At 36.2% G+C, this 15,687-nt stretch overlaps 1 protein-coding gene and 1 pseudogene across 2 annotated transcripts; both read left to right on the forward strand.

Moving 5' to 3' along the window:
- Window positions 1-3,913: 3,913 nt before the first annotated feature.
- LOC104738175 (cytochrome P450 71B11 pseudogene) lies at window positions 3,914-5,474 on the forward strand (annotated as a pseudogene).
- Window positions 5,475-5,932: 458 nt separating this feature from the next.
- Window positions 5,933-11,239, forward strand: LOC104736532 (transcription initiation factor TFIID subunit 5). Of its 2 annotated transcripts, none has more exons than XR_015578052.1 (19): window positions 5,933-6,198; window positions 6,535-6,616; window positions 6,713-6,791; window positions 6,904-7,001; window positions 7,102-7,158; window positions 7,242-7,329; window positions 7,432-7,541; window positions 7,658-7,762; window positions 7,841-7,992; window positions 8,169-8,279; window positions 8,352-8,421; window positions 8,512-8,548; window positions 8,721-8,876; window positions 8,966-9,042; window positions 9,135-9,246; window positions 9,659-9,924; window positions 10,382-10,477; window positions 10,558-10,630; window positions 10,895-11,239. XR_015578052.1 is itself a non-coding variant. In XM_010456533.3 (19 exons), the coding sequence occupies exons 1-19, from the start codon at window positions 6,026-6,028 to the stop codon at window positions 10,949-10,951; spliced, it is 2,004 nt and encodes a 667-aa protein (XP_010454835.2). In that variant the 5' UTR covers window positions 5,933-6,025; the 3' UTR covers window positions 10,952-11,239. The 2 variants fall into 2 exon arrangements, 1 of the variants encoding a protein (XP_010454835.2); XM_010456533.3 differs by having other exon boundaries at window positions 9,130-9,246.
- Window positions 11,240-15,687: the final 4,448 nt, after the last annotated feature.

A 15,687-nucleotide genomic window follows, 5' to 3' on the forward strand; every position in this document is an offset into this window, starting at 1 on the left:
AAAGAGCTTGTGATATTACTTGCTTTATATGTCAGGGAAAATGACACTATGCAAGGGAGTGCCCAAACCAGCGAGTAATGATCCTTAAAGCCAATGGAGAGTATGAATCACAAGATGAGGAAGAAGAACGTGATGAATCTGAGGAGGATATTGTAGACTGTCCAGAGATGGGAGAACTTCTAGTCATAAGGAGGGCTCTTAGCACTCTTTTTGATCCCGAAACAATTCAACGAGAAAATATCTTCCACTCTTGCTGCTCCATAAACTCCAAGGTATGTAGCTTAATCATTGATGGTGGTTCATGTACTAATGTAGCCAGCAAGTATTTGGTTGATAAGCTAGGTCTCCAAAAGACAAAGCATCCCCATCCATATCGACTTAAGTGGCTCAATGATGAGGCTGAACTAAGGATATCCGAGCAAGTCACCATACCATTCACCATAGGCAAATATTCAGATCAAGTTGTGTGTGATGTGGTTCCTATGCAAGCTGGACATCTTCTTCTAGGACGGCCATGGCAATTTGATAAGGAGACTTTACACAATGGCCGAACAAACTACTACACCTTCTCACATAACAACAAGAATCATACTCTAGCTCCACTCACCCCTCAAGAAGTGCATGAAATGCAACAAACAATGTCAAAGGGAGCTAAGTCAAACAAAACTAATCTTTACATCACACCTTCTACTGTTTTAAAATCAATTAATTCATAGGACAAGGTGCTACTAATGATCTTTAAGGAAGTTTTGTTTTCAGGTCAAGAAGAGAAAGACTTACCACCAGAAGTGCTTGAACTATTAGGAAGGTTTAAAGAGGTCTTTCCTGAGGAGATACCACCTGGACTACCGCCTATAAGAGGAATCGAACATCAAATTGATCTAGTTCCGGGAACACCACTGCCTAATAGACCAGCATACCGAGTAAACCCAGAAGAAACAAAAGAGCTGGAAAAACAAGTTCATGATCTAATGTCAAAGGGTTACATTCGAGAAAGCCTAAGCCCTTGTGCTGTACCGGTTCTTCTAGTACCTAAGAAAGATAGAACTTGGAGAATGTGCGTAGACTGCAGAGCAATCAACAACATCACTGTCAAATATAGACATCCCATTCCAAGGCTTGATGACATGCTAGATGAGCTTAATGGAGCTACTGTCTTTTCTAAAATTGATCTAAGGAGTGGTTACCATCAGGTGAGAATGAAAGAAGGTGATGAATGGAAAATGGCTTTCAAGACAAAGCAAGGACTATATGAGTGGTTAGTTATGCCATTTGGACTCACCAACGCCCCAAGCACCTTCAGGAGCTGTTGACTGGAGAAGCACATGGAGGAGGACTTATATGACATTTTGGGCGAGACAAAACTCTAAGTGTTCTGATGGAAAATTTCTTTTGGCTGCATTTGAAAAGAGATGTGGAAAGGTTTTGCGCAAAGTGCATCACTTGCTTGAAAGCGAAATCTAGGTCACATCCTTATGGTTTATATATGCCTTTTCCTATCCCTAACCTACCATGGGTAGATATTTCTATAGATTTTGTTTTAGGGCGGCCTAAAATCAACAACCGAGATTCTATCTTTGTTGTGGTGGACCGGTTCTCCAAAATGGCGCATTTCATTCCATGTAACAAGACAAATGATGCTTCTCAAACTGCTGAACCCTTTTTCAAAGAAGTGGTGCGTATGCATGGAATCCCGAGGACCATTGTTTCAGATCGAGACACCAAATTTCTCAGCCACTTTTGGAAGACTTTGTGGAAAAAGCTAGGAACTAAGCTACTCTTTTCCACCACTTGTCATCCTCAAACTGATGGCCAAACTGAGGTAGTTAATCGTACTCTCTCCACTCTTTTGAGAGCTACGGTGGGTAAGAATCTCCGGAACTGGTTATCTTGTTTACCCTATATTGAATTTGCTTATAATCATGTTAAGCATTCTGGTACCAAATTCTCTCCATTTGAAGTTGTCTATAGTTTTAATCCTCTAACCTCATTAGACATCACACCACTGCCCCCAAGTTGTTTATTCTAGTGCAGAAGGAGTCACCAAAGCTGACTTTGTGAAGAAACTTCACCAAAGAGTTAAAGAGTATCTTGAGAAGAAAAGCGCAAAGAACAAAGAGCATGCGGATAAGCACCGAAAGGAGCTGACGTTTGAACCTGGAGATTGGGTCTGGTTACACATGAGAAAAGAAAGATTCCCCAAGGAAAGAAATTCCAAGCTGTCACAAAGAGGAGATGGACCATTTCGGGTCTTAGAGAAAATCAATGACAACGCCTACAAGATTGAGCTACCAGATGATTTGAACATTTCTCCAACCTTTAATGTTGCTGATTTATCTCCTTTCCATGCAGATGAAATAGTTCTACAGACGAACTTTCTCAAGAGGGAGGGAATGATGAGGACATCAATATTCAACTTCCAGAAGAACCCGTTTTTCTAGTTCCTAAAGAACCCGTTCTACCATTTCCTGAAGAACCCGTTCTGCCAACAATGGTACACAAACCTATGACAAGGTTGGGAGCAAGGACCTTGAGGGAACAATTCAACAAGTCCATTGAAAGTCTGATTACTCTCATTGAGCTAGAAGATTCCAAAGAGAAGACTCCAAAAGCATCATTTCTGCCAGTTCTACAAGGAATTAAAGAACCCGTTCTTTTCATCATTTCCGAAGCAATCAATGAAGGGCTGGAGCGTGCATGAGAGCTATGACCAAGGTAAGTGTTTGAATTCAAATAATAAATGATGGTTCTTTTCTTGTTTTGCAGGAATCGACCGTTGGGTCTTTATTGAGTCTTTTATTTTATTTAGGTCCTAAAATTGAGTCTGTTATATTTGCAAGTTTAGTCCTTTTATTTGTAATAATTTCGACCCTAGAAGGTCCCCCGCTGCTGGATCGTTATATAAGGTCCCTTCTCAGCATTGTAACCTTTCAAGTTTTTATGAAATAAAATAAGAGTTTTCTTAGGTTTTCTTCTGAGATAGAAGCAACCTCCCTTTTCTCCTTCTTCTTGTGTGTGATTCCTTAAAGACTGAGATTTGACTTATCATAGATCCTTTCACAGATCTGTGTGGCGTCCTTCAATCCACCCATCTATCTCTTCATCTTCCACTGCTACCGAATAGACAGAACAGTATTTTCAACTATTTATCTATTCACCATCTCTTCGCTGCGTTCCATCTATCATCCAACAAATAGGCAGAATAGTATTATCAACCATTTGCCTATTTCCATCTATCCATGTGGGTTCCCTCATCTGGGTTCCTATATCATATAGTTATAGTAATTTATATCTCTCCCTCTATCCATCTCTTCGGCACAAACCATAAGACTTAAAGGTAATCCTACCGATCTCGGTGTCTCTCTATCTATGATGTTCAATATGTGTTTATTTACCTATTCGAATGATGCATGTACTTTCATCGTGTAAAGAAATTTAGGAATCTTCATTAGAACAGAGTGATGATGCTTTCGCGGTTAAGTTTATGGGGTTCTATATTTTTTGTCAAGAAAACTAGTTTGGTGGAAAAGGTTTTCTTGCTTGTATTAATCGGAGGCTAAAGCCCTTATATACATACGTATACAATTAAACTTAATACTTACATTTAGACTTAGAGAATATGAATATTACATATATGCACATATATCTCTCAATATTTTTCGTCTATGGGGGTCATTTATTACAAAAACTTCAAGACTAAAGCTTCTTCTTTTTTATTTATTTTTTGCAAACAAGACTAGAGTTTTTTTCTTGTTGTTGTTGTTGGTAATTGTCTTTAAAATCCAATTTTCTCTAAGCAAACTTTAAACATACTTCTCTTTTTTCTTTGTGTTATATGATCCACTCATCATGCTATTTATATTTCTTTTAAAATAGTCAAATAAATTAAGCTATTCATTTTTGTGTAGGCAGCAAAATGAGTTTGTGGTATTGGTATAGCTTTATTGCATTCGTCTTCCTTTCATCCATATTCATTGTAAAGAACAAGAGAACGAATAAGAAGAATCTACCTCCTGGACCACGGAGACTTCCTATAATTGGCAACTTGCACCAATTGGGATCAAAACATCATCATTCCATGTTCAAATTATCCGAAAAATATGGGCCTCTAATGTCTCTTAAGTTTGCAAGCGTGTCTACTGTTGTGGCATCTACAGCTGAGACAGTGAAGGAAGTCTTAAAAACATTTGACGTAGAATGTTGTTCGCGACCTTATATGACTTATCCTGCAAGACTTACATACGATTTAAAAGATCTCGGCTTTTCTCCATATAGTAAATACTGGAGGGAAGTAAGAAAGATGACGGTTGTTGAACTCTACACAGTAAAAAGGGTAAAATCGTTTCAACATATAAGAGAAGAAGAAGTTGCTTCCTTCGTTGATTTCATCAAACAATCTGCTTTATTGGAGAAACCGGTTAACTTGTACAAGAAGTTAATGAAACTATCAGGAAGTATTATTTGTAGAATTGGATTTGGTTTCATTCTTAAAGGAAGCAAATTTGAAATTACGTATGAGGAAGTCATTCAAGGAACCATGGAGGTGGTGGGGAGTTTCGCAGCAGCAGATTACTTTCCGATTATTGGTAAAATCATCGATAGGATAACGGGGTTACATAGCAGATGTGAGAAGATTTTTAAGGCAATGGACACATTTTTTGAACAAACTATAAAGCGTCACCTAGAAGATGAGAGTATTAAGAATGATATCATTGACTTGCTCCTTAAGATGGAAAGAGGAGAGATTGGACTTGGGGAGATTCAACTTACGCGAAACCACACCAAAGGAATACTTCTGGTAAGTAATGTGAACCTCTCATTCTATAGCTTCACTCTTCACATGTGTTTTAAAATCTTGTGACTTTGATTATTACAGAACATTCTCAACGCTGGAATAGACTCTTCTGCACAAACTATGACATGGGTGATGACACATTTAATTGCAAACCCAAGAGTTTTGAAGAAAGTGCAAGCCGAGGTAAGAGACGTGATAAAAAACAAAGACGATATTTGTAGAAGAAGATATAGAACGACTCGAGTATCTAAAAATGGTGATTAAAGAAACGTTTAGGCTAACACCGCTTGTGCCACTTCTAATTCCAAGAGAGGCCTCAAAAGATTTAAAGATCGGAGGTTATGACATTCCAGAAAAAACATGGATCCATGTCAACATATGGGCTGTTCATAGGAATCCAAACGTTTGGAAAGATCCAGAAGCTTTCATCCCGGAGAGGTTTTTGGACAGCCCGATGGACTATAGAGGTTTAAACTTTGAGTTGTTGCCGTTTGGTAGCGGAAGGAGAATGTGCCCTGGCATTGAAATGGGTATGGCTTTGGTACACTTGACTCTTATCAATCTTCTTTACCGCTTTGATTGGAAACTTCCCGTAGGAATGGAGGCAGAAGATGTTGATCTTGAAGAATCATATGGACCTAAGAAAGTTCCACTTGAGCTTATCCCCGTTCTTATCTAATGGACTTAATTTTTTTTTTTTTTTATCTTTTTATAGTCAAAATGTAAAGTTTTTGAAGTGTGTTATAGTATTGGCCAATAAGAATTTTTTTTCATAAAGTTTCATTAAAAATATTGATATTTAATTAGAGCGGTAATTTCTTATTGGCCAATACTATTAGAGCGGTAATTAACCACAATTTTTTATAAGGATCGCCAAACTAGTCTCTAATTTGTAATGAATTAACTATACATAGTGAAACAAAGAAAACCTGAAAAATAACCTAATTAATTTAGTTATATCTATTGTCCCTTCAAAAAGGTAAAAATTGCACTCAAAAGTCACATATAAGGATAATTTGAAATTATAACCAAATTTTTTAATCAGATATATAAACATTATTTGGGCCACAATGAGCCCATTGAAACAGGCCCATTTTCGATAAGGCCATAAAAAACTCAAAACGCTCCGCCGTATATATCAGACCACATAACTTAACGAGAGAGAGAGAGAGTGAAAGAGAGAGAGAGAGAGTCAGAGCGAGTTGAATCGAGAGAGAGGGAGGAAGAAGAATGGATCCAGAGCAAATCAACGAGTTCGTTGTAGGTTACTTGAAGAAGAAAGGCTTCAGTAGCGCTGCGAAAGACCTGGAAGACTTTCATCACCAGAACAATGGTAGCAGTTTGAGTCCTATCGACTACCATAACGATCCTGAGCTCACCAAGCTCATTCGCTCCTTTTCCCAGTAATCTCTCTCTCTCTCTCTCTCTGGTTTATGTTTTACAATTTGGGGGAATTTTGTTTTTGTGAAATTTGAAACCGTAAGGTAAGTTATGACAGCTGAAACGTTTCTGAGCATCGACGAATTGATATAACACAATTTCTGGGTGAGGCTGTTGTGTGAACCTTTGTATCAATTTGTCTGTCAAATTTAAGTTTTCTGAATACGTCCCAGTGAGGTTTCTGATTCTAGTTGTAAAGAAATTAGGGTTTTTTTTTTTTTAATTGCTGTGTTTCGATTTCATGTAATTGGTTCTGTAGAGAAAATGGTTATTAAATTGTGATTCATTTGGGTTTCCAGACAAGAAGATGATCCAACTCGGTACCGTGAGTGTTACAGCAAACTAAGGTCATGGGCTTATAATTCACTGGATTTATATAAGGTGGGTTTTTTTTTTTTTTTCTCCTTTGGCTGTTTTGTGTAGAGACATTTTGTTATGGAGCTTAATGAAACTGACAAGGTGCGTTTTTATTTGTAGCATGAATTGCTCCGAGTGATGTATCCTGTGTTTATTCATTGTTACATGGATCTGGTGGGAAAAGGGCACACTCAAGAGGGTACTTCTCGATATTCTAATTAGATGTTCTGAGTTTTAGTTTCTAGCTTAGGTATCAGATTTTTGTAGCAAGTGACTTATGCCACTATGGGATATACTTTACTTGTTTCCAGCAAGAGCCTTCTTTAATAGCTTCCGCAAAGATCATGAAATGGTACACTTACGGGATCTTCAGAAACTGGAAGGCGTTCTTGCTCCATCTCATCTAGAGGTTTTAAAGCTAGCATTATATTATAGTCGTACTATGTTGAGAACGAAATTAGTTTTTTTTTTTACTTATCGACTTTCTTTATGACCTTTGTTCTTATCAGGAGATGGAGTTTGCTCGTTCTCTTAGAAAAAGCAAGGTCAACATCAAAATTTGTCAGGTAGACTTAAGTGAAAAATGACTAGTTATGATTAACTGAATTCCGTGACTGCAGACGTCTAATATGCTTGCTGAATGTTGCAGTATTCATATGATCTGTTACTTCAGTATCTACATAGGACAGAATCAACTTTAATGCTTGGTATTATAAACGAGCACATCAATTTCCAAGGTATATGTGTTTCTTTCTCATATATATGCATTAGCATAGCATGTAGCATATATCTGAGTAGAAGATTCAATCCACTGATTGATCATGGGTAATTTGTTGCAGTCTACTCGGGACAGCCTACTTCCTCATCCGATGACATAGAGGCTGTCACCATTGTTGGGAGTTTTCAAGACACAGCTAATCACATCAATCAAAAAGAAATACAGTGGGGAGTACGTGTTTACCTAAAGCTTTTTTTTTTTCCGGAGTTGATACATGTTGATGCGTCATTCCTGGGAAGATGATAGATTTGCATATTCGTTAGCTAAATAGTTTTTTTTTTTAACAGTTGCTTGAAGACTCGCTAGAAGATCGCCTTGAGAAGACTGGAGGTCTACTGTCTGATTCTGAGAAGGGACAAGGAGAAAGTAAAGACGATGCGGATGATAGTAAGGTGATACGTAACTTCAACTTAGATCAGTAATTTTTTAAACTAGAAACCCATATTTACTTGTATATTTACTGTGTTCAGAAAAGATCCACTGAAACTGGAAAGCAAGGCTCTTCAATAAAAAAGTTAAAGAAAGACAAAGCGGGAAATGCAACAGCAAAGGTTGCACGTCTGGAGACCAGCACAGTGCCACCGACGCCACGTGTAAAACCAGAACTTGCCTTGCCAGTAATGTACTTTCGAATCCCTTACCCATTTTTTGTGTTAGGATGTGATGAAAAAAGGAATGAACATGTGATTTATGTTGGTGATGCATGGTTGATTAGGAGAAATGAATATAGTTGCTCTCAAAGACGCAACCAACTTTAACATTAATTAATTTTGTCCATCTCCTTTTTTTCTCTGTCAGGTCTACAGATGTAGAGCAATCTATCCTTGAAGACCTGAGAAACCGTGTGCAGTTGAGTAGTGTTGCAATGCCATCTGTCAGCTTTTATACATTTGTTAATACTCATAACGGGTAATGTCCACCTCTCCTCCTAGTTTGTATTATTTATTTGCAACTTGTACTCACTCTGTTATTGTTCCCCAGTTTAAACTGTGCATCTATATCTCATGATGGATCTCTGGTTGCTGGTGGGTTCTCAGATTCATCAATAAAGGTATGTATGTCTTGGATGGTTGGGATACGTTTCCCTTTCTCGTTTTCTTCCTCTCTTAAATGATGCCTAAGTTACAATCATGGTGTTCAGGTCTGGGACATGGCTAAGATAGGACAAACTGGCAGTGGTATGTTTTTACTCTGAAACAATAATTTTTATGATAGCATTCATTGTGGGAACATATTATTGACATCTACAATCAAAAATGATTTTCTCTCATACACGTCCCTTGTTAATTTTGCATGATTCTCGTTTGTGTTTCCACCAGAAGTAATAGACTCTAACTTGTTTGGTTCCAGGTGCTTTGCAGGGTGAAAATGATACAAATGATCCAACCATAGCACCAAATGGCAGAAGAAACTATACATTATTACTGGGTCACTCAGGGCCTGTTTACTCGGCCACTTTTAGTCCTCCAGGAGATTTTGTTTTGTCTTCTTCAGCAGATACAACAAGTATGTATATGTCCGTCCTTCTACATATCCATATACTTTCTCATTAGTTTGGAATCTCTTAGTTACAATTCATGTTTTCATATGTGCAGTACGACTCTGGAGCACACAATTAAATGCCAATCTTGTGTGCTACAAGGGTCATAATTACCCTGTATGGGATGTCCAGGTATAACTGTTCAATTTTACATGTTTTTCTTACTTAAATTGCAATGTATGGTGGACAGACATGTTATATACTCGTTTCATGGTGCAGTTTAGCCCTTTTGGGCATTACTTTGCAAGCTGTTCTCATGATCGTACTGCACGGATTTGGTCAATGGATCGAATACAACCTCTCCGAATAATGGCAGGGCATCTATCCGATGTCGATGTAAGTCTCTCCATCACCTTCATAGTTTGGGTTTTAATTTGCAAAGGTTAAAAAATTAAAGTGACCATTTGAGACTTGAGTGGTTAACTCATGCATGGATAAAATTCAAAGCGTTTTGGTATGCAATTGGAGTTAAATTTACCACAGTTTAAAATGCTTTAGCTAACACATTGGATTCTTTATTGACTTAAAATAGTTGCCACTTTGATTTTACGTAACATTGGCAGTAATAACTTATAAGTCATCGAGTTTATAGTTGATCCAAAGGTTGTTAGCCAGTCCACCTGAATTCATGAGCTTATGATGGATTATTAGGATTGACATTAATAAAGATGATTAGCATATATTAATTTCCCTTTGGATGTACATTGACATGACTTTCGTTGTACTTACCAAATGAATTTGATTTCAGTGTGTACAGTGGCATCCCAATTGTAACTACATTGCAACCGGCTCTAGTGATAAGACAGTTAGACTCTGGGACGTGCAAACAGGGGAATGTGTCCGGATATTCATTGGGCACAGGAGTATGGTTTTATCATTGGCAATGTCTCCAGATGGGAGATATATGGCATCCGGTGATGAAGATGGCACCATAATGATGTGGGACCTATCAACAGTTCGCTGCATCACACCTCTCATGGGCCATAACTCATGTGTCTGGAGTCTCGCTTACAGGTGAGAGATCGAGACAAGAAGCAATCAGTATTCTTTGATCGTTCAGTTTTGTTTGAGTTTGTGAAATCCAAAGAAAACGTACTATGATCCCTTGTCAGCGAAGTATTTGTTTTGGCTGATAGCTTATAATATCTGAGTTTGTTCTAGGACAACATTGTTTAAAGGTAGTTCAGGGTTTTGTACTAGAGTTGTGAGGTGTGGCTATTTCTATGTCTATTGGTTCAACTTACTACTGGACTGGTATATTTTTACATAGCCACACACACTCTTATGTTAACTTTTACGGAGGAGTTCTTGTCATGGGTTGGGGAAAGTTGTAGAGCGCTAATATCTGTTGAGTCGTTAATGGAATGACTGGCTTTGGTTGGTCAAGTCTGCTTGCTTGGAATAGTGAAACCGAAATTCCGATCACTCAAGAACTACTAGAATTTCTGACTAACCTGTTTTTCTGTTTCAGCGGTGAGGGCTCTCTTCTGGCCTCTGGATCTGCAGACTGCACAGTGAAACTGTGGGACGTCACCTCAAGTACTAAATCAACAAAGGCCGAGGAAAAGTGAGTATGCTTCTTCCAAAGTTGTATCATTGCTATTTTTGAAGTAGATTGTTTTGTTAAAAAATTATTTATTGTATCAGGAATGTGAGCTCGAACAGATTGCGCTCACTCAGGACTTTCCCCACCAAGTCCACACCAGTTCATGCTCTCCGAGTAAGTTATGCTTTCTTTACTAGAATTAGTTCCACCATTCTCAAAACATTATTGAGATTTTTCTCATTGTTGGATTCCCTGCTAAGTCTGTCACGTTGTGCTTGTTAGTAAATAAACTCATTCCGGTATTTAGTGACCAGATATTGATTAGAACCAAAGTTTTAGGGTGTGTCCATCGTATAGAAACTTTTCCTCTAACCCCTAGGATTGCAAAGCTCGTTGATCAAGCCTACACTATATAACTCGGGTTTTACGTTGGTGCAGTTTTCTCGGAGGAATTTGTTGTTTGCTGCAGGAGCAATCTCTAAACCCGCAAGCTGATCAAAACGATGGTATCAGATATTACTGGCTTAGCATTCTTCCAAGATGTTGTAGATCAGAAGAAGTAGAATAGTTATCTCCAAAGATTTTTAAATCCCAAAGATGTTGAGATTCTTTGAATGAACTACTCCTGCGTATGTATCGCCATATGTGTCCAATCCACAGGAATTACTTATCTTCCACGTGGGAGTATATTGCCATGTAGGATTAGCCCACAATTGCCATTTTTACTCCCGTAATATTGTTCTTCTCTCTCTCTGTCAATTGCAAAAAAACTTTGGATTTAAATGATTTTGGCTTTCTCATATTTCAGTTTATAGACGGTCGTTTTCATTAGCCATCATATCTTTTGCCTATGATCAGATGTTATGGTAGAACCGTAGACAGTTCGAACCGGTTTTTCCTACCGGTTGATCTATTCTAACGACATTTAAACATGGATCTTTAATCTTTTTTCGCAGTAAAAACAATTAAAAAAAATGTTATAATTTTGAAGAGTGACACGACAGCGATCTAATTAAGCACCGAATAAGATTGATTCATCTTGTATGATCCAATAAATTTGTGTATCTGATTGACCTATTGTTTTGTCACAACCTCCTAGTTCAGATGGCCTACGCATACGTCGCGGTAAAGCAGCCATTACTATCGGCAGTGCACGGTCAGGATAATCCAATTTTAGCATTCAGTTGACTCTCTTTTTTCATGCCAACCCGTTTCCATGTGTTCTCTTTATCATTTTCACTTAGTTTAACATTTTACCTTATTCAATCCTAATTAAGAAATTTATTAGATACTAGTAACATGCATTATTTTGCGGAAACATTTTTTTCTCCTAGTTTTTAGATACTGTACTTGAATATATTAGATCTGAAGAGAAAATATGTATGGTTTGAAAGACATTTGCTTCAAAATTTTGGATGAGACATAAAATCTACCAAAAGTAGATTTGGTTGTATATGTGACTAGACAACTGTCTACATTTTGGAGTTATATGTGTGGGTGTGTTTCCTGTTGTTATCTCCCAGTCAGTTTTCTCATTACTTTTTCAGAAACAAAATAAATTAACATATTTTAATAGTAGTAGTATAATTTAAAATAAGTTAACATATAGTAATTCAGAAAATCCAGACTAATCATCATGATTTATATTTTTTTTTTGGAAATTGGGTCAAATGTTCCGAATTAATATTTTTTGACTCAAAACTATTTAATTATGTTATTTACAACTTTTTTATGTAGACAACCAACAACAAATAAACTATTTATCAAAACAATATTCTTTTACATTGATTCTTTTGAACTAATCGTTTTTCAAAAAAAATAAACTATTTATCAATGCAAATGAGACATGCACTACATCACATCAAATCAATTCATCAATCTCTCATCAAATTCAAAACAATCAATTCGTCATAAACAATTCCAGGGAGTGTTTACTTTTTTTTTGTTGCAAAATTCCAAAGAGTTATTGATTTATGCAAGTGTATAATTTTGGGTTAGTTACTTTTTAAATTTTTTACTAATAAAACAATTCCACTTATAGAAATAATCATTGCAAATGTGTAACTTGTCACTTTATTGAATTGAGTAAATTTGGCTAATCTTGTAAAATATTAGTAGATTATAATAAGGTCCCAAAAACCGAGTTACTGTTTAGAACCTTTACTACATGAGACTTACCACATATATATATATATATATATATATTTCAGATAAAAAATAGAAAAAAAATTTACAGCTGGTTTGAAAGAATCTGTGAGAATTAAATTTAAATAATTGAAAGACAAATCAAATATTTACATACAAGGGAAATTATGATTCGCTACATGTCACCATCTATTTAAAGTAAGATCCAATGTTCTGTATCTTTTGACCATGATTGATGTAAACTATATCATATAATATTATACGTGGAAAATTATAATACTCATAAAGCTAACATAATCCATAATAAACTTTGACAATTCACAATTTCACATTATTCATTGATCTAACATTTATTGCATATACAAAAACCTATTTATTAAATTTTGTAGAGATCAGTTCTGTGTATTGAAAACCTATTTATTGAAAACGTTCAGTTATATTTCAATGAATAGTAAACCGTAGCTGATTTTGATCCTCTACTAGCACAAATTAGAAAGAAGCTTAATAGTTGGACTCATCGTTACTTAAGCTTAGCGGGAAAGTATACACTTCTATCTTCTGTCATTTCTGGGATCTTTGGTTTTTGAAGTTCAGCTTTTTTTCTCCTAAAGCAGGTCATTCGACGCATAAATACTCTTTGTAGTGCGTTTTTCTGGCATGGATCAGTTCAAACAGCAAAAGGGGCAAAAGTGGCTTGGTTAAACATCTCTACCACTAAGCAAGAAGGTGGTTTAGGTTTGAGAAACTTAACAGCTTGGAATGAAACATGCGGTCTAAAACTCATTTGGATGTTGTACTTTAAAGCTGGTTCTTTATGGGTGGCTTGGGTGAGGAGTAAATATATTTCTCACGCTTCTTTCTGGGCTCTAAATGTACGGAACTACAGGTACTCTTGGATGTTCCGCAATCTTCTGAAGTTAAGACCAAAGGCATGGTCTCTTCTCAGGATTCAAATTGTAAATGGTGAAAATACTCTTTTCTGGTGGGATCCATGGACTCCGCTCGGACCACTTATTCAATTATTTGGTAATAACGGGCCAATGCTTCTTGGCATTCCTCTGTTTGCTACAGTCAAGGATCAGCTTACTCCCACAGGTTGGAATCTCTCTCTTGCAAGGTCAGAAAAACAAATCCTACTCTATACCCATATCACAACTATTTGTCCTTCGGCTTATAATGATACTGCAGTTTGGTTGCTTGATGAGCGGGTTCAGACATCGTTTTGTTCTCGTCATGTTTGGAATCATATTAGGGATAAAAAATCTTTGGTTACTTGGTCCTCTTTGGTGTGGCACAAGGCCAGAATTCCAAAACATGCTTTTCTGTTTGGTTATTTGTTCTGAACCGTAATCCAACTATGGATAGAATTTCTCAATGGGATTGCGATGTGGGCACGATTTGTCTTCTTTGTGGAGTTGAAGATGAAACTAGAGACCACTTGTTCTTCAATTGTCACTTCTCAGTAGATATGTGGAAAAAGATGGTATCAAAGTTGTTGATTATAGTCCCTCCTATCTCATGGAATCAGATTATGGAATGACTACCATCTGTTTCTTCAAACAAAGACATTTCTCTAGCCTTGCTTCAGGGATGGCAAGCGTGTATTTATGAAATCTGGAGAGAGAGAAATCCCAGGTACCATTGTGGCACCACTTTGTCTTCCCAATCAGTTTTTCATAAAGTCTTAAGTGCGGTCAGGAATAGAGCCCAAAGTTTAGTCTTTCAAAATTCGAGGCGAGCTCCATTACTCCATTGCTGGACAGGGCCCCAGACCTCCTCCTTTGCTCCTCCGTGAGAAATCTGAGATTTTATAATCTCTTGTAGCATTTTCTTGTCTTGTTCCCTTCCTCTTTGAGACTTGATCTTTCCTTTCTTTATTATAAATCTCTTTTTATCTTCTGTAATCTAGATTTCTCCCTCTTTCTTTTGTATTAACGACTCCTTATGTAATACTTTATTATCTATAAGAAAACCTTTTAACAAAAAAAAAATAGTAAAAAATAGGGTAAATTACATAGAATAGCAATTGTTCATGTTTTTTATTCATCTTCTCGCAAAGTCAAACACAAATTTCATAGAATAGCCACAAGGTATTTTTTATACCAAAATATCCATATAACTAAACTAGATGATACAGTAATTATTTATGGGTAGTTAGTTTTTTTCATCAGCTACAAAAAAAATATAAATAAAAAATATGAAATATTAGATAATATAAATTTATTATTATTTCTTCAACCTCTTTTATTTTCACATTTTTTCTCTTTCTAGCGTTATAACTATTTTTTATATTTGTACTTTTAATTACAATTCATTTTTCTCTATCATTTAAGACCCATTTTCATAACTTTTTTTTTTAATTTGAATCGTACCGTTAAAAATGATTCGAGATTAACATTAACATGTGCATATGTGTTATGTGTACGTAAATGGTAATAAATTTATACTTTTGTGTACGTAAATATTAAAATGATTTGTATAATTATGTGTACGGATATGGTAATAATTAGTACGTACATGGTAATAATTTTTGTGCAAGATTGTATATATATATGAAAATACAAGGATGGAGTGTTTCTACAAAAAAAACATATATAAGTAGGAAGTGTATATAATATTACATAATGTTGTACACATACCCTACATCACTATACTAAATACATATATACGATATACGCCACATTTTACACTAAATATATACTACTTAGTGCAATATTACATTCTAAATTTAAATTTTATTTCAAACTTTTCTATCTCACATACATTTTTTCTCTTCCATTCTTGCACTTATGATTACAAATTGCAATTACATTTTCACATAGATTTCAACACTTAGGATCAGTTCCTTCTTTGTCTGAGATCCCCTTCTAATGAACCAAAAATAACCCCCTTGAAGCTTATTGCGGTTTAAGCAGCGGTTTATACAATTTGCCATGAGAGAAATGCTTGCATTTTCACCGGCAATCGTACCCCAATTGCAGGTTTGAAGCTAACTAATGAAACATAAAAAAAATCAACAATGTCGACAACTACATTGACATTTGAAATCATGTCCTACAATACCTCACTAGTGGTCACAAGTTATT

The sequence above is a fragment of the Camelina sativa genome, chromosome 13 (genome assembly GCF_030686135.1).
Source record: "Camelina sativa cultivar CO46 ecotype springtype chromosome 13, ASM3068613v1".
In the NCBI taxonomy this organism is placed as follows: Eukaryota; Viridiplantae; Streptophyta; class Magnoliopsida; order Brassicales; family Brassicaceae; genus Camelina; species Camelina sativa.

Excerpts from the sequence above, each read along its gene's own strand:
- LOC104736532 (XM_010456533.3), top strand. The coding sequence starts at position 6,026 with ATGGATCCAGAGCAAATCAACGAGTTCGTTGTAGGTTACTTGAAGAAG. Across the intron at positions 8,280-8,351 it reads TTTGTTAATACTCATAACGG|TTTAAACTGTGCATCTATAT; the intron begins GTAATGTCCACC and ends ATTGTTCCCCAG. Across the intron at positions 8,877-8,965 it reads TTCTTCAGCAGATACAACAA|TACGACTCTGGAGCACACAA; the intron begins GTATGTATATGT and ends TCATATGTGCAG.